Source organism: Aulonocara sp. 'chitande type north' Nkhata Bay, linkage group LG11 (assembly GCF_057382095.1).
Source record: "Aulonocara sp. 'chitande type north' Nkhata Bay isolate Kocher_YH1m ecotype deep benthic linkage group LG11, A_spYH_male_GT1.1, whole genome shotgun sequence".
NCBI lineage: Eukaryota > Metazoa > Chordata > Actinopteri > Cichliformes > Cichlidae > Aulonocara > Aulonocara sp. 'chitande type north' Nkhata Bay.
This window is the reverse complement of record NC_141354.1, coordinates 34247410-34266734: the sequence shown is the minus strand read 5'-3', so window position 1 is coordinate 34266734 and position 19325 is coordinate 34247410. Positions and strand designations below refer to the sequence as shown.

The following is a 19325-nucleotide window of genomic DNA, read 5'->3' as shown; positions in this document are numbered from 1 at the left end:
GCAGCAGCTTCTTGCTCTGACCTTCATTTATTTGGTAGTGACAGGTAGTGTTGCACGCATTGTGAGTCCTTGGGTTACTGACAGTTACAGAACTGAGGACCTGCTGCATCTACATGAAAGTCCAGTCAGTTAGTCACATGAGGCACTGGAGGAAAACTGTATAATAATATAATTTTTGTTTGTATTGTTCACTTTGCACTCCTCAGGATTAGAATCGTGTTTCCACTCTTTCCCAAATGCAGTCGCATTCTTGCAAAACGTCCCTTTCGGGCATTGTGGTCATGATGCTGAACCTGTTCCTGGAGATCTCCTGCAGCTCCTTGATCAGTCCCTCCACAGATGGACTCGGCCAAGTTTTGTTTTCGTCACTTATAAGAATGTATGTCTGTCTCTTGATCAGCTCCAGTCGCTCCAGGTGTCGCAGCTTGTTGAGGAACAATAGGTCTCTTGTTGGTTCCTCACGGTGGAAGCTACAGAAGACAAGACAGGGAAAAAAACGTCAGCTCTAGTTGCGTGTTGGCAACGATAGGTCCATAATGGGAAATTGTTGAGACGATTTTCTGTAGTGTTTCAGTTGTACTTAAGAAATCAAGACAGAGAAAAGCTTCATTTGCAGCAAAATGTAAATTATGTCAGTTTCTCAAGTGAGATGATTTGATGCTGCAGGTCACACATAAACCATCAAATGGTTTATGTCAACACCCTGGTTAAGAAAGCCCGTCAGCGTCTCTTCTTCCTCAAAAGACTTAAAGACTTCCATCTGCCACTGAGGGTGCTCAAGAACTTTTACTCCTGCACCATCGAGAGCGTCCTGACGGCAAACATCTGCACCTGGTTTGGGAACAGCACCAAGCAGGACAGACGAGATCTGCAAAGAGTGGTGCGCTCAGCCGAACGCATCATTCAATCAGAGCTCCCTGACCTGCTGTCCATCTACACCAAGCGGTGCAAGACCAAAGCTAGGAAGATTATGATGGACCTCTCCCATCCCAACAATGGACTCTTCTCACTGTTGAGGTCTGGGAAGCGCTTCCGCTCCCTTAAGGCCAAAACAGAGAGAATGAGGAGGAGCTTCTTCCCCCAGGCTATTCGGGCCCTGAACCAGGTGTCGGACTGGACTCTCCCACACACATCGCTATAAGACTGGACTCTCACACACATCACAACACGCACCACCACACATTTCCTATAATTTATAATCTTTATAATCTCCTCTGCTATTTGCACATTTTTTACTGTAAATTTCTAAGTTAATTTGTAAATTTTGTAGTAACCTGTAAATTGTAAATACTGTAAAACTTTTTTCTGTCATTTAATGGTCAGGCATTGTACAGCTACAAGCATTTCACCCCCATGTCATACTGTGTATGGTTGTGTGTGTGTGTGTGTGACAAATAAAATTTGAATTTGAAATGGAACTTTTACTTTGTAATAGTAATATAAATAAAAATCTGCTGGGCATACCGTATCCTGAGAGTCTTGAGTTGAGGAAACAGTGTAGGAAGCTGTTTGCAGAGACAATCATCATAGCGGTTCTGATCTATGTCCAGATGTTCAACTCGCTGGAGTTGAGATGCAATGGAGCTCATCTGGCACATGCATGTGGATGTTCGCAGTGTCAGACTGGTCATCTGGCGTGGAAGGTCTTCCGTATAAGAGGAAAGAAAAGTCCCTCCTATAAGGAAAGAAACGACAGGACAGAAGTTACAGAAAACAGTTTTGGCCTGGAGCTTCACACAGCTTCACTTAAAAAACAAACAAACAAAAGGATGCATGCAAGACAACAGATTTTTGCTTACTACACACACTTACACACATTACAAAGATTAAATGCATGTTTTGACTCACCAATGATTGAGAGTGATTCCAGCTGTTGCAGATAACTGAGCCAGGAATAGAGGTTGCACTGCAGACCATCCCAGGGGTACCTGTAGTGGACAGCAAGCGACTTGAGTGAAGTCAGACCCCACAGCGCGTCCTCCGACAGGATGATTTCTGTGTAATTGACTAACTCCAAAGAGATCAGTTCTGGGCCGCCGTACTCTCCTACAGGATAAAAGAAGTGGTTAGCTAAACATTTAGTCTCTGTCAGTTAAGTTTAGCATAGTCACACAATACTGCACAACAGGCTGTGTGCTCACAATACTAATCAGAATAATATGTATTTATGAATGTAATCAGAATAATAATTCCTAAGGAAATTATGTGGGTTACAGTTGGTCCAAGATAGTAACAGTAATAGACTAAACTAATTAAATAATACAATATATTACAAGTACAGTACAGTTTCCAAAATTTAAGAAATAGCACTAATATATACAAATCGCTCAATTATAAACATCAAGAATATTACAGAGGTGAAATATATATAATAATTCAGCATGTGTGCAGCTCAACTGACTTCAATATGATGGGTTTTGTTCCAATATTAAGGCATAATGTCAAGAAAATATTGTATTTTCTTGATGAAAAGCTCTTGTCAAAGGTGTAAAAAGTGACTGTATTGGTTCTGATGCTTGCAAGTGTAAAATATAATCAGGAGACTGGCTTACCTGGGTTTTCTGGGTCCAGTGGGTAGAAGTAGTTGTTGGGCAGTGGCACTGGTGGCTCCCCTTTCATTCCCCAGGATAAGTGTTTGAGTTTCTTCAGGCTTAGCAGCAGGTTGTGGAAGATGCAAGAGGGCACTGGCATCATCCTCTCAAGCCTTTCACTTTCCTGCTGGTGGAACAGCAAGTACTCCAGGTTAACCAAGCGTGACACGCAATTGATGAACGCCACACTGTCGTCGCAGGACATCTGAATGTTGCAGACGCTGAGGTGAGTCAACCGCTCGACTAGTTGCTGACTCTGACACTGCACCAGTAACGGCTCAACCCAGGTGGCGTTTCGTACCCCAAGACTCGTCAGGTTGGGGAATTCACACAGGTTGTCTAAGTATTTCATCTTGTAATATCGCCGTTCCCTCACACAGACAATGGTGTTGAGTGATGGGAGGGACTTGCTGAGGATTTTCCAATCTTTGGATCCTAAATGTCGCACTGTGGCACGGCTGACCCCACGGCACTGCACGGTGTCCCAGAATCCAGATGTGTAGCGGGGAAAGTTGGAGAGTCCTGCTGTATAATCCTTCCACAGGGACGGGTGGTCGATGAGATCTCTGAAGTGTCTGCAGCAGAGGCGGGCTGTGTGCTTTTCCTCAGTGTTCAAGTAGCCGAACACCAAAACCCAAACTTCAGGTGGCAGATATGGTAGCTCCTGGACCTTCATGTTGACTGTTTGAGCCATTGCACTTCAATTCCTTACACAAATTCAACCAATGCAGAGGCCGCAGACCTACAATTAATAGTCCTTTGTCCCTGAGTAATCACACTGATTCGCTGAAATGTAGGAGCACCTGGAAAGGGAACAACAACAATTTACAATCCAGACTAAACAAAAAACGACCAAGACCTCACTTAAGCTCTTTTTTTATGTAAAAGGTGTTTATTTTTGCCCCAAACTATTCAGGCAAGCCTCACACCTCCATCAAGACTGTAATATGAAATAACTATCCCAACGTCCTTGTGGGTTGCCATGTGAATTTAAAGAAGCTTGTTGAGGTGAAATTTGCTTGTGCCTGTGAGTCACTGAAAACAAGGCCTCCTTGTATTCATCTCCAAACAAATAAATTAATCTCTGACTCAGTCTGGCTTCATGAAACGTGGATATAAAAAGTCATATTATTATTACAATCCTAGATTATTTTCACAAAGCATTTCATGCACACATTAATTCCCTACAGCCAGCCAAAAAGAAACAAATGAAGGATAATCTGAGATGTGTTTTAACAGAAAAACCACTTTCACTCCCAAAATTACTTAAAACAGGTCAGTAAAGATCTATCCATACTTTAAATGCTTAACTTGACGAAAACAGCATTGCAGTACATCTAACCAGCAGAGATGCTACAACAGGTAAACTTGAACTACACAGCAAATTATAGTTTGTGGCAGAGAATAATCCTTACCTTGCAGGAGTTTCTGAAAAGTTCAAATCCAGTAAGAAGCAGATGAAGAAGCTCTTCCAGCCTGCACACACACAGGGCCAAAGCAAAGTGACCATCCCTGGTCTGTGACCCTTTAAAAGCTTGCTGGTACTTAATTAACATATGACTTTGTCAATAAAATAATCCCTGTATATCCTCTTATTTGTCTGCTGTTGACATCATCAGTCAAGTGGGGTGTGTCAACAACTGTCGATGAAGTTGAAGCTGAAGCTCATCACTCCATTGTTGTGTTCCAGACTGCTTGATCACATCACTTACATGTCTCCACACCCCACTCACTGTTTCATGTCCTTTCTCTTTCTTATACGTAACTGTTGGCTGCATCTGAAAGTCCACCATGACATATTGCTTTTGCTGCAATATGTCCACTGTGTTCATGAAGAATTCCTGTGTAAAACGACTAAACAGACTTAGTAAACAACACCAGTCACACTGAGCCAGCCATTTTTGTCAATTTTTCTTAGCTAAATAGAAATCAAAGTAAAGAATATTTTCAATGTTTCAAGCAAGCAAGCAAGCAATTTATTTATATAGCGCTTTCAGATCAGCCACGAGCTGAACACAAAGTGCTGTACACTTGACATGCCAAACATGATACATTGAGCATGTTAAAAAAAATGAGAAAAATAGTAATAATAATATAAGATAAGTAATATATATATAAACACATTTAAAACAATAAAATCAGCACATTAGATTAAAACAATAAAATCAGGGTCAGACTGTGTCATAAGCCAAAGAGTAAAAATGAGTTTTAAGACGTGTTTTAAAAGTGGACAGTGAAGGGGCCTCTCTAATGTGCTGGGAAAGATTGTTCCACAGATTAGGAGCAGCAATAGAGAAGGCCCTGTCCCCTCTGAGCTTCCTCTTGGACCTGGGTACCTCCAGGAGCAGCTTGTCAGCTGACCTGAGAGACCTGGGGGGTGAGTAAGGATGCAGAAGCTCAGAGAGGTAAGTTGGGGCAAGACCATTTAAACATTTAAACACAAACATGAGAATTTTAAAGTGAACTCTAAGATATACAGGCAGCCAATGGAGTGAAGCCAGGACGGGAGTTATGTGCTCTCTTTTACGAGTTCTGGTTAAAAGTCGTGCAGCTGAATTTTGGACCAGCTGCAGACGAGAGAGAAGATGCTGACTAACTCCACAATATAGTGCATTACAGTAATCTAAACGACATGAAATAAAAGCATGGATTACCGTTTCAAGATGCGGCTGAGATAAAATAGGTCTTATCTTTGCCAAGCGCCTTAGATGATAAAAACTGGACTTGACAGTACCCCTAATTTGACTATCTAATTTAAAATCACTGTCCATCTTAAAACCCAGGTTTGTAACAACAGATTTAAAATACTCTGCCAGGGGTCCCAAATCAATAGCGGAGGGTTCACAAGGTCCACTAGGACCAAACAGAATGACCTCAGTTTTGCTGGAATTGCATCTTAGAAAGTTTAGGGACATCCAAGATTTAATGTCTTCTAGACATGCTAAAAGTGGCTTAATAGAGAAGGCATCGTTCTGCTTCAGAGGCAGATAGATCTGACAGTCGTCAGCATAGCAGTGGAAGGATATTCCATGCCTTCTGAGGATGGTTCCCAGGGGCTGTAAATATAATGAAAAAAGCAGAGGCCCTAAAATTGAGCCCTGCGGGACCCCAGACTGAAAAGTGGCAGAGGAAGACTCATACCCTAAAAAGTTAACACTAAAAGTTTCATTTAAAAGAGTTTATTTCAAGCTTGTAATAACTGAATATTCTACAGCACCAAAGGGTTTGTAATCTCATCAGAGTTACACAGATCTTATCTGCAGTCCATCACTGTATATCTGCTAACTCAGAGGCCTGCAAACTTTAAACTTTAAAAATCTGTTTTTAGCACAAGTTATTTTCAGCAGCCCAAAATCTGCATGGAGCCACATAGAGATGATGGCATTTTTCACACGAGATACAGTAAATGATGTTTTTCATGTTCAAGGTCGTTCTCTGCAGAATGGGTGCCCCTGTCTGTCCATGAGGATTGTACATAAACTGTCTTGGTTTGAAGGCCCAATGGTCAGATTTCACTGATCCTATTCTCCCTATCTGTTCCGGTAATTTAGCTCTAACAAGCATGTCCCTTAGGTTCTTGTTTCTCCTATGAGCTGAAATTACCCTGTAATTAAAGTTTGTTTTAAATTGATGGTGTAACGGTAAATAGGGGCATGAATAAGTAGTTACCAATGGCATGAATCTGCTCGGTTCCCCCAATTGGGCCTGATTCTGAGTCAAGTTTTCCCCTGAATCATCTAAGGCTCCACCTGCATTCGTCGTGTTAGAGTTAAGCCCTGCAAGAGTACTGCTTTTAATTGCTCCAAGAAACCTTCTGGAATAACCCCTGTTTCTCAGACTCCGAAATAATGTACCGATTGAATCCTGAAGGTCTGAATCCTTTGAGGAGATTCTGTAGAATCTAATAATTTGCGATTTTATGATACCTTTAAAAGTGAGTTTTGGATGATAACTACTTCTATGTAAAAGGGCATGAGAATCTGTGGGTTTAAAATAAACCTTAGTAGAAACCTTTTTCAAATTTGGATCCAGTTGTTCCAAAAACACTGTGTCCAGAAAGTTCACCTGTGCAGGATGCAACTCATATTTGACCTTGATAGAGGAGTGATGGTTATTTAGGATGTCAATAAATTCAGAAAACTTTTCCTCACCGTGAGACCAAGCCCCTATGATGTCATCCAAAAAAAGTAGAATATTAGTTTCTGAGGGCATTTTGCAAGGGCCTCATGTTCCCACTGACTCATGTATAAGTTTGCATAGGAGGGGGCATATCTATGCCCCATAAATATTCCGTCAGAGCAACATTAATGTGATAACAGGTTAAGAGCGCCTAAAATGTCTTATTTGCTGATGTCAATATAAACCATTACAGAGATCCACACAATATACCAGTGCACTTGACCTCAAGAGGATTTTCTGCCATTTCCTCGTGTTACATTTTAGTACACTGAAGTAGTCATCTTGGGCACTGAAATAAACTCCTAGTCTAGGGTGACCAACCGTCCTCTTTTCGCTGGACATGTCCACTTTTCACGTTCTGTCCGGGGGGATTTTCGAGATGGATGAAAATGTCCGGGTTTTCCTACAGGCCTACAGAGGACCCATATGTGCAACGTCATCCCCAAAGTGGTTGTTCCGCGTTCACACACGGGACAGAGCGCGGAACGGCGCACTGAAACGATGCCAAAGCGCAAGTGCATCTTTTCAGACAAACTGCAAAAGAAATTTCCCTCGTACCATCCCGGTCGGAATAAATGGGAGGCGTAGTGCACTGTGTGCACAGCTGGCACATAACGTTTGCGTGTCTAACAAAGGTGCCGGAGATCTTGTTGCTTACATGGACACAGAAAAACATAAAAGGTTGTGCAAGGCAAAAATTCATCTAGTAAGTTGACTGAGTTCTTTGTTACACCTGGGAAAAACGAGGATGCTGTTGTTCTGCAGCAGAAGGTGCACTGACATTTCATACTATGAAGCATCACAATAGCTACAGATCCATGGATTACACTAGTGTGTTGCTAAAAATAAATATAATGATAATAATAATAACAATAAAAGCATTTCTCAGACTCAAGTAACCATGGAACGGGGAAAATATTTCCAATCATACTTTGACTGGAAGAATGGTGACGTGCAAACAAAATTGATTGAGGTTAGAAACGCCAAATGACATTGAGGGTTCTCGGGAGGGGCCATGCTAACACCTGCTGCTCTCTGGCAGCAGCACCATGTTCCCCTGTGTTTTAAATGCACCTTAGAACAACACGCAGCAACACTACACATGAGCGAGAGGAGGGAGGTTTGGGGGTCTTCACACACCCCTGTTCTCTGCTGGCCATCGGGGCAGGGGGGCTGGGAGGAGGTGTTGGCCGTCTGAAGAACACCACTGTGTAGTCCTTCCATAGGGATGGTTGGTCGATGAGTTTTTGAGGTCGTTGAAGCAGAGGCAGACTAAATGTTTTTCTTTTGTGTTCAGGTAACTCAACACCAACATCAAAACTTCAGGTGGGAGATGTGGTAGAGCTTTCATGTTAACCGTTTGAGCTTCAGCTGCAGGTCTGAGGTTCTTCTGGCCCAATTTTTCTTTTCTGAAAGAATGAGCACTTATGTTATGGCAATGAATTGAACTGGCATATAAAAATAAATAAAGTAATATTTATAAAGTACTGCACTTTACGCTAGTGAAACCTAGCGCTCAACAAGTGCAATTATTCAACACCTGAACGTGCTTCAACAACGTGGCTTGCGGCGAATCCTGAGAATTTCCTACCGGGACCGAATAACAAATGAGGAGGTCCTACGAAGAGCAGGCACCCGCCCATTAGCCGATGTTGTTGCAGAAAGGCGCTTTCGGTTTGCGGGACATATTTTACGCCTACCCCCTCATCGCCCAGCTAAGATTGCCATGACATGGCGTCCACGCACTGGCAAGCGAAAGCAAGGCCGACCAAAGACCACATGGCGTCGAACATTTATGGACGATCTGAGAACTGTCGACATTGCCTGGGACGAAGCTGAAGCAGTCACTGCTGACCGACATCGATGGAGAACACTAGCTGCCCGATGCGCCGCTCGGCGTAGGAGGAACTAAGTGCTAAGTTATAAAGTAATAAAGGGATTTTTTAAACCTCTTATTTATGAGGAAAAATATTGATACATCATTTATAATCCAGACTTGTGTGCTACACAAAACAAGCACTTATTTAAAAATTGTAAACATTTTCCATATTTTAAGCCATTTATTCCACAGCTTGCAAATCTTCTTACTGGAGTGATCAGGTTTAACTTATCCTACGGTAAACTTACTACGGTAGGAAAACCGTAGTAAAACTCTCCCCCCACCTGCACCGCATGCACTCATTTGCATAAATTCCTGATGCTGGGATTTTAACCGTAAACCGAGCCTTTAAGGCACAGGGATTCAGTTTTAGTTAACCAAGCCAACACGAATGCAATAAAATAATTTTAGTTCAACTATAAGCATGAATGTACTTATTAAATTACTAATTACTATTAGATTATTCTGTTATTATATGTTACCTTATATATGTAATCAAAGTAGTTGAAGTATGATACTGCTGTAGATCATATTATACCCTTTAATATAGAGTGTGTGAGCTGTATGTAGTTTAGTTCTCGTTATACTTTTGAGTTAACAGAACATATTCACATATTAGTTTATTAGATAAGTGTGCATCACTCTGTATCCTTGATCTGCTGTGAATGTATTACATGCTTAATTGTTGAATCATGAAGAGAAGCTTGTAAGCAGGAGACTCTGTGTCTAAGACAGGGGAGATAGACAGACCACATTCCATACCCCCACCTTACAGAAAGCAGAGAAACAACTGCCGAGGTCATAACTTAGGCGCTGTAACAGAGAAAGAATGTGATGTTTTGGCTTTTACGACTAGATGGGGGCCACTAGAGACTATAAAAAGCTGAGCAACCCGTCACCATTTTGAGACTTGCTGTGACCCTCTTCAGGCATGTCTCCCCATCATGATGGTCCTTATGCTCTTAAGTGTTGAATTGTATGGAAATAAATGATTGTTGATTGAGCATAAATACACCGAGTATTGTCCTTCCTTCAGCCTAAAGATTCAAAGAATTGGGAGATTTCAACATTACACAAAATAAGTTTAACAGCAACAAATATAAATCCTAAATATATGTTGTCAATGGTACGGTAACTTTTATTTTCCCCGATGAGAAATTGATTTGCAATATGTCCATACAGAGAGACTGGAACATGTTATAGGCATCAAGGATTCTGCCCTTAATTGGTTTAAATCCTACCTTTCGGGTAGGACTTTCTCTGTCATGATGGGCTGCTACTCGTCCGCCGCTGCCCCAGTTTACTGTGGAGTACCACAGAGGTCTGTGCTGGGCCCGCTAATGTTTGCCTTGTACATGCTACCCCTGGGTTCTATCTTTGACAAATATCAGATCTCCTACCACTGTTAGAATCAGAATCAGAAAGGGTTTTATTGCCAAATGTTGAGCAGGTTTACAACATTAGGAAATTGCTGCGGTGCTTCAGTGCAAACATACTGTCATAAATTACGCTTAAATAGACATGAAAAAATAAATAAATAAATAAGAATAAGAATTAAAAGTGCTAAGTAGATAGATATATACATGAGTGCAGGTGGTGATCAGTGCCAAACATGGAATGATGCAGTGAACACAGCGTAGGGTCATGTGTTAGTGGTGGGAACAGTCATACGGTTATTGTTCATGTGTCCAACAGCAGAGGGGAAGAAACTGTTCTTATGGCGAGAGGTTCTGGTGCGAATGGACCGGAGCCTCCTGCCTGGGGGGAGCAGGTCAAACAGACTGTGTCCAGGGTGAGAAAGGTCAGCTGAGATCCGAGCTGCACGCCCCAGTGTCCTGGAGGTGTACAGGTCCTGCAGAGATGGGAGTCTGCAGCCAATCACCTTCTCAGCAGAGCGCACAACACGCTGCAGTCTCTGTTTGTCCCTGATAGTGGCTCCAGCGTACCACACGGTGATGGAGGAGGTGAGGATGGACTCGATGATTGCAGTGTAGAATTGCATCATCGTCCGTGTTGGCAGGTTGAATTTCTTCAGCTGCCTCAGGAAGTACATTCTCTGCTGGGCTTTCTTGATGACGGAGGTGATGGTGGGCTCCCACTTCAGGTCCTGGGTGATGGTGGTACCCAGGAAGCGGAATGAGTCCACAGAGGTGATGGGGGTGTCAGTCAGGATGATGGGGGGGGAGTGGGGCTGTGTGCTTCCTGAAGTCCACAATAATCTCCACTGTCTTCTGGGCATTCAGCACCAGGTTGTTGTGGCTGCACCAGGACACCAGACGTTCAACCTCCCTCCTGTAGGCAGACTCATCCCCGTCCGAGATGAGTCCAATAACGTCCAATTATCCTGACGACATTCAAATCTGTTTCCAATTGTCTGATGACCTGCCAGCTTCATTGAGCCTGACTGCTTGAAATTCTCTCATTTTAAATGAGAAGAAAGCTGAGCTTATGGTGTTTGAAAGTCACACTCCATGAGACCAGCTAGCTGCACGATTTGGTCCCTTTGCTTGCTTTCTTACAGATACTGTAAGTAATCTAGGTGTTTGCCTGGATAGTTCATTTAAGCTGGATAAACAGGTTTCCTCAATGGTTAAATCTGGCCTTTTCCAGTTGCGCCAAATTTCCAAGGTCAAAGTGTCTATACTTCCAGCCGTTCTTTATGATCATCTGGTCAGTTACTTCTGGCCCAGCGCAGGCACCATCTGAAGACTAGGGGTAGGGGTGGGCGATATAAACGATATACGATAGAAACGATATAAATTTGGCCAACAATAGAGATTTTGACTATACCGCTCTATAGCGATAGCGCATGTTGATGATGTCATCAAGCTGCGCCTGTTTTGGTCGAAAGCATCGCAGTGGCTACAACAATCATCATCTGCAAATTATGCCGGGCGACAGTCATAGCAAAGAGATGAAGCACTTTTGAAATATGGGGAAAGCCAAAAACTGCGCTTCCTCCACTTCCGTAACATTGATTCATTAATGTTGAATTCTCTCGCAGCTGCTCTATGTTGCAGTATATTAATAACTAACCTTGTATTGTGGATGAATGAGCTCAGTTGTTCTCCTGACTGAAGTTTGGCCCGTGTATAGCATCCTGCTATGTGATTGCATTTGTCCCTGACCACCAGAATCCCTCACGTTAACTTTTATCGAGTGGAAAAAAGCTGGCGTTCATCCTCCAGCTTCACTGTGCTAATGTTATGCTAACATAGCTGTGTCGCTAGCAATCATGTAGCACAACATTATATACCAGGTAGTCCAACTTCAGTAACCCTGCAAATGCCACTGCTGTTTAGTTTTCTGTCTTCATTATTTTGGAAGTGGTAGCAGAGCTGTACGTTTTAATTAGTTTCAAAAATCTCTCAGTCAGAACATGGTATGTCATGTTTAGGTGGAAACTAGCGAGCTAACTTCCTGTTAACTTCTAACTCTGTTAAATTTAACAACTTCTGTTTTCATGGATGCCTGGATGTTAAACTTAATTGTTACACCTGGTCAGGGGCGGAGCGTGGGGGGGGCTTACTGGGCTTAAGCCCCGGATGTTTTGTCAGAAGCCCGGGGTCTTTTGGAGTGTAATTTTTTCATAGTTAGATGTCTGGCTGACAACTGTATAAAACTAAAAGTACACACAATATTCGAAGCACATAGTGCACACTGTGGGAATTTACGACTGTGCGTGAATCCCCCCTGATATTGGTATGATCCGAGCTCAGGCACTAAGCGACTGAGCGAGAGGGCGGGGGCAGCTGCTGCCTGTGAGTGCGCTGTTGGAGAAACGGAGCCAGCCATACTAAGGAGAGCTTAAGTTTGACCAGGTACCAAAGCAAATCATTCGTACCGTACAAATAATGTAAATATGACGGTGTATCACGAAAGATTGATATCAAACTGATCACTTGACCAATATTACATTACTTGCTCTTCAAGTGAATCAACAAATGGCGAAATGAAAAGCCGAACAACAACAATGCTGTTTCTTTAGAGAGTCTTAGCTTACATGTGTGTTTATTTCATATTTTCAGTTGTTACCCTCCACGGCTAAATAAATCGGTTTCAGTAATGCACTGATATACAAGACTGGACATAAGGGGCTTCTTTCAAAGAAAAAAAGCTCTGGTAGTATTTTATATATTATGCTTTGTATGTTGTTCAGTATATTTCTATGCAAAACAAGAGGAACTTCAATACACAGCAGTATATTCACAGTTGAAACCAGATATTTACATACACTTTATGGAAAACACAAGAACATTTTTTTTACTGTACAACATCAATTTAGAGTAAACTTGTTTTGGATAAATAAATATTGAAATATCTTTTGAATTTGTTAAATGTCAGAATAAAGAGAGACAGAGCTTCTATTTTTATCACTTTCATCAAATTTAGGAGTACATATACACTAAGTTTATTCTTAATTAATAAGAAAAACTCCAGACGATTCCATTCTGAGCTGAAGAAGCTTCTGATAGGTTAGTAGAGTCCATGTGAGTAAATTGGTGGCACACCTGTGGATGCATATAAGGCAAAACACAGAGCCTGTTTCTTTGAAATGGGAAAATTAAGAGATATCAACCAAAACACCAGAAAAAGAATTGTGGAGCTCCATATTCAATTATGAATACAATTTGGTGCCATTTACAATTAAGAAATACAGATAGTTTCTCTCTTTACTCTTAAAGTTAACAAATATGTTATTGATAAATAATATATTTATCAATTATATTTATCAATTGATAAATAATATATTTATCAATCTAAAAAAAAATAAACATTTAGTCTGATTTGATGTTACAATTAAAAAAGTGTGTTTTGATCTGAAGAGTGTGTAAATATCTGGTTTCAACTGTATATTTGATGATTGTCAGCAAAAAGAGGGAGAGAGAGGAACAGAGAGGGAGATGGAGAATGAGGACAAAACAGAGACAGAACAAGAGCAGGTGAGACACACATGTTAGTCAAATGGTTGTTTACCAAAAGTATCACCGTATCATAGGTACTCGTGTATCTCGTACCTAGTGTTTCTTTTTAGGTTTAATATTTTTCAAATTCTACATTTATTAAGTTATGCAGGCTTGTTTGCACAACAAGGCTAAATAATTATATAAACTTTTCTCAATCTAAATAGTGGACTTTGGTAGAATTAAAAAAATAAGTGTAGTGCAGGTCTATGATGATTTTTAGTGCTACTATCATCTAGTTCTGATTGTGGTTCTGTCTTGGTTAAGTCCTCAGTAGTCCTGATTTTGAACTGTTGTAGTCCTGTTTTAATTCCGGATCAGTTCTGGGTCTGGTTGAATTGGGGTTTAGTCCTCGTGTCTTGATGCAGCCCTGACTTTGTTCTGTCTTGCTGCTTAATTAAAAAACTAGTTTAAGGTGTCCTGCATATGTGATATGTATTTTTCCCTATATGAAGTCATTCTTTTTTGAACAAAACTCAAAACAGAGCCTATTAATCTTTCAGTCATTTCTAACCCCCCCCCCCCCCCCAAAAAAAAAAAAAAAAAAAAAAATCCCACATGCATACTACCCTTTAGGGCTAAGCCCCGGGTGTTTCAAATGTCTGGCTCCGCCTCTGCACCTGGTAGAAATAGAAATAGAATAGCCTTTATTGTCATTGTACAGAGTACAACGAAATTGGAGTGCCACTCCCTTGGTGCAAGTTTCAATAATAAATATAAATGTAAAATATAAAAATTACAAAAAAAAAAAAACAATCGTAAGTACTCAAACAATAGTATGTACAATATATACAGGATAGCAGCATTAATATAATGACAGTATGAATAGCAGCATAATATAATGACAGTGACGGTATGGAATAGGTATGGAATAGGTTCAATTGTTTTTGTGCTTATTTACTACGGTGATAGCTCTGGGAAAGAAGCTATCCCTGAATCTGTTTGTCCTGGTTTTATGTGACCTGTACCGTCGGCCTGACGGTAATAGTTCAAACAGTTGGTTGCTGGGGTGAGAGTGGTCCTTGATGATATTGCCAGCTCTGCTGAGGTACCGAGAGTTTGCAGTGACCTCCAGGCTGGGCAGAGAGCAGCCAGTGATCTTCTGGGCTGTGTTGATGACCCTCTGCAGTACTTTCCTGTCTGCAGCTGAGCACCCTGCATACCATGTTGTTATGCCGTACGTTATGATGCTCTCTATGGTGGCTCTGTAAAATGTCACCAGCAGCCTCTCCTCCAGGTTGTTCCTCCTGAGCACTCTCAGAAAGTGGAGACGCTGCTGGGCCTTTTTAACCACCGCTGTAGTATTTGCAGTCCAGGAGAGGTCATCAGATATCTGCACGCCCAGAAACCTCATGGAGTGTACCCTCTCCACACAGCTCCCGTGAATGTAAAGTGGGGCCGGGTCTGCTCTGCCCTTCCTGAAGTCCAAGATAAGTTCTTTAGTTTTCGTGGTGTTCAGTTGGAGGTTGTTAACTGAACACCACTCAGTCAGTCTGTTGACCTCATCTCTGTAGTCCGACTCATCCCCCCTTGAGATGAGTCCAACCACTGTGGTGTCATCCGCGAACTTTATGATGGTGTTTGAGAGATGGGTAGGGGAGCAGTCGGATGTGTAGAGCGTAAACAGGAGGGGACTCAAAACACATCCTTGTGGAGACCCGGTGCTGAGTGTGATGGTGCTGGACCGGTGGGGGCCGAGTCTGACAGACTGTGGTCTATTTGTCAGGAAGTCCTTGATCCAGAGGCAGATGGGGGTGGAGAGTCCCAGGTGAGACAATTTCTGGACCAGGGTCTCCGGGATGATATGATTGAATGCTGAGCTGAAGTCCAGAAAGAGCATTCTCACATAGCTTCCTCGGTGCTCCAGGTGACTCAGCGCAGTGTGGAGCGCTATGGTGATAGCGTCCTCGGTGGAACGATTTGTCCTGTAGGCAAATTGGTGGGGGTCCAGAGTGGGAGGCAGACCGGCCCTGATGTGCTCACAGACCAGTCTCTCAAAGCACTTCATCACTACAGGCGTAAGTGCAACAGGCCTGTAGTCATTTGGGCTGGCCACAGCTGTCTTCTTGGCGATGGGGATGATGGTGGAGGTTTTGAGGCAGGGCGGGACGGTGTTTGATGACAAGGAAAGGTTGAAGATTTTAGTGAAGACTCCAGTCAGTTCGTCAGCACATGCTCTGAGAACCTTTCCATGTATTCCATCAGGACCTGCCGCCTTCCTGGGATTCACTGACCTTAGAACACACCTCACTTGGTGCTCCCTAAGTGTTAGTGTGCCAGTGCTGGGGGCGGGTGGAAGTGGTGTGGCAGCTGAGGGCTTGGTCGTCTCAAAGCGGGCGAAGAAACGGTTTAGATCCTCAGCCAGTGAGGCATCAGTCCTAGATGTTGCCTGGTTATTGCTTCTGTAGTTGGTAATGTGATTGATCCCCTGCCACATTTTTCTGGGGTCGTTGTCAGCAAAGTGATCTTCAATCCTCCTCCTATAGGCAGCCTTAGCTTTCCTGATGCCTCTACTCAGGTCTGCCCTGGCCGCCCTATACGCAGCCCTGTCCCCTGACTTGAAGGAAGTGTTGCGGCTTTTTAGGAGGGATTGCACTTCGCTATTCATCCAGGGTTTTTGATTTGGAAACACCCTGACCCTTTTGTTGACGGTGACATTGTCAACACAGTTCCTGATGTACGAGAGTACAGTGTCCGTGTACTCCTGGAGGTTGTGGCTGGAGAATAAATCCCATACAGTTGTTGAGAAGCAGTCCTGCAGTTGAGAAAGGGCTCCTTCAGGCCAGGTTTTTATTGTCTTTGTCTGGGGCTTTGTTTTTCTCAGCAGGGGAGTGTAGGTGGGGGTGAGGGACATGCAGAGGTGGTCAGATCCAGCCAGGTGGGGGAGGGGTGTCGCTCTGAAAGCATGCCTGATGTTTGAATAGACATGGTCCAAAGTGTGTTCTCCTCTCGTAGCAAAGTCCACGAACTGGACAAATTTAGGAAGCACAGTCTTTAGGCACGCTTTGTTAAAGTCGCCGGCGACAATAAAAACCCCATCGGGGTGGGCAAGCTGTTGTTTGTTTATGGTGTTGAGCAAGAGGCTGAGAGCCGTGCTAACGTTAGCATCCGGCGGTATATAAACAGCTATCACAATAACTACTGTAAACTCCCTCGGGATGTAAAAAGGTCTGCACGAGACTGCCAGAACCTCCAAATCAGGAGAACAGTGTTTGTGAATGATCCTGCTGTTACAACACCACTCGTTATGCACGTAAACACATAGCCCCCCTCCTCTGCTTTTACCTGAGTTGCTGTTTCTGTCATGCCGGTGTAGCGTGCGGCCTGCTAACTCGACTGCAGCGTCGGGAATCAGCGGGTGAAGCCACGTCTCCGTAATAAGAATAATGCTGCAGTTACGTGCAAAGCTTGTGTTGGCTATCTGTAGCTCCAATTCGTCAAGTTTGTGGGTGATGGATCTGGCGTTCGATAGGAAAAGGCTCGGAAGTGCCAGTAAGCACAACCAGAATTCATACATAAGGCACACTCTCGATTTTTGAGAAAATTAAAGGATTTTAAGTGTGCCTTATAGTGTGGAAAATATGTTATACAGAAGAAAAGAATATATCGCAATATATATCGTTACCGCACGTGCTTCAAATTATATCGCGATATGAATTTTAGGCCATATTGCCCAGCCCTAACTAGGGGTGATCGTGCTTTTGCCTCTGTAGCATCAAACCTCTGGAATAGTCTTCCTTAGGGATGGGTATCGTCTAGGTTTTATCCGATACCGGTGCCAAACCGGTACTTTTGAAACGGTGCCGGTGCTTAAACGGTGCTCAAACCGGTGCTTAAAGAATGGAGAACACAAAATTAGTCCAAAAACCTCATATTCAGCTGGTTTTTTGTAAAAAGATAACAATGTTAGCCTTTTCTGCAGCTATGGGGCATATATGGTATCACTCTTGGATGGAAGCAGTGCTTAAACAATGGAAAAACACAAATTTTGTCCAAAAACCTCTCATGTTTAACTGTTTTCCACTTTTTCTTTGGTCATTTTAGCCTTTTTGGCCAGGGTGAAGGGAGTATCTGCCATCAAACAAGAAGACAGCCGCATGTAACTATGATGATGTTTGCTAGTTCACCTTACATGCATTAATGCAATAACGTGGTTAGCCTACTCAACGTAAATTACACACAAACAACATTTAGCTACTCACTCAGAGAAGAACGGCTGCTGCTGCTGCTGCCATCATCATCTGTCATCATTTCTGCTACACTGGCAGGGCTAGGGGCCAGGATTCTACTCTTCGGGTTTTTGGGGGATGTTGCTAACTCCGGGTCCGATAACAGGCACCACACCCATAGTAGATGTGCACGGTGTGAGGTCTCGCAGCAAGCTATCAAATACGGCGCATTTCTCGGCTTTTAAAAAAAACGCTATGCGTCGGCAGGTGTTTCATCGGATTTGAGGTGTTACCTCCTTTGACAGTATCACAGTATCAGCTTAAAGCACTTGTTGCAGGCTGCTGAGTTTGTATATTTTGCTGTGAAGTACAGCCATACTTTTGACCGCTTCGCCTTGGGCATTTTTAATCTGTAGCTCTGCTCTAAAAGAACGTACGTACCTGGACCCGCCTACTATCCTCGGAAACGTAAAATGATTGGCTAGAATCTAAAGTGTATCACAGCTCAGGAAAAAAAAAGCACGGAAATAAAGCACCGAAATGTGCGCTGCTTTTCGGTCTGGTTACTACCGTTTATGTGCCATCATGGCACCGGATACCGGTACCCATCCCTAGTCTTCCTGCTACCATTCGTGCCTCTGACTCTATTTAATCCTTTAAAGGATTAAATGGCTTTTCCGACTTCCGTCTGTCTGGAAATGTGCTATATAAATAAATTTGACCCTGACCTAATAACCGGCTCAGAGGACAATACAAATTTTCAAGGTAGCACATAACTTTTCATGAACCACCAAATCACTAGAAGTCCTCTATAATCTATGAGGCTGTGCTGTGAGATGCTATCAGTAGCACTAAAGGAAAACACTATGAACATGACTGTAGGAAGGACACTATAAAACTATACTATGAGCTATTATTAGCAGTGCTGACGAAAATGCTGTGAACATTTCTAAGGAGACACAATAAATTAAGAAACAATACTATGAGTTTCTACTAGCAATACTAACGAAAAAGGTTAAGCACCAAGAGTCACCACATGAGCTAGGGCTCGAGCTCAAAGTCACAAAAGGGAAGTGGGGGGTCCTATGAGGGAGTCTTAGAGCTGTCCATGATGAGGACTGACCAATGACGATCTTGAGTCTGAACAAATGACTGCTTTTAATGGCCTCATGTCTTCTACCCACTGAACAGCTAATAGTATTGTGTGCATTTCTGCAGTGTATAGGGAGTGCAGAATTATTAGGTAAGTTGTATTTTTGAGGAATAATTTTATTATTGAACAACAACCATGTTCTCAATGAACCCAAAAAACACATTAATATCAAAGCTGAATGTTTTTGGAAGTAGTTTTTAGTTTTAGCTATTTTAGGGGGATATCTGTGTGTGCAGGTGACTATTACTGTGCATAATTATTAGGCAACTTAACAAAAAACAAATATATACCCATTTCAATTATTTATTTTTACCAGTGAAACCAATATAACATCTCCACATTCACAAATATACATTTCTGACATTCAAAAACAAAACAAAAACAAATCAG

General features: G+C 42.5%; 1 protein-coding gene across 1 annotated transcript; it reads right to left on the bottom strand.

Annotated features, from left to right (window-relative positions):
- Window positions 1-208: 208 nt before the first annotated feature.
- On the bottom strand, window positions 209-3285 carry LOC147319583 (uncharacterized). The gene is made up of 4 exons (XM_086310069.1): window positions 2553-3285; window positions 1849-2046; window positions 1465-1675; window positions 209-470 (listed from the first exon to the last, which is right to left on the bottom strand). Exons 1-4 carry the CDS (start codon window positions 3283-3285, stop codon window positions 209-211), a joined length of 1404 nt encoding a protein of 467 aa, XP_086166195.1.
- Window positions 3286-19325: the final 16040 nt, after the last annotated feature.

What these genes read in the sequence shown, in the direction of transcription:
- LOC147319583 (XM_086310069.1), bottom strand. Translation starts at nt 3,285, where the DNA reads ATGGCTCAAACAGTCAACATGAAGGTCCAGGAGCTACCATATCTGCCA. An exon ending in ACTGGACCCAGAAAACCCAG is followed by an intron (nt 2,047 to 2,552) that starts GTAAGCCAGTCT and finishes TTTATCCTGTAG; the next exon opens with GAGAGTACGGCGGCCCAGAA. An exon ending in CTCAAGACTCTCAGGATACG is followed by an intron (nt 471 to 1,464) that starts GTATGCCCAGCA and finishes TGTCTTCTGTAG; the next exon opens with CTTCCACCGTGAGGAACCAA.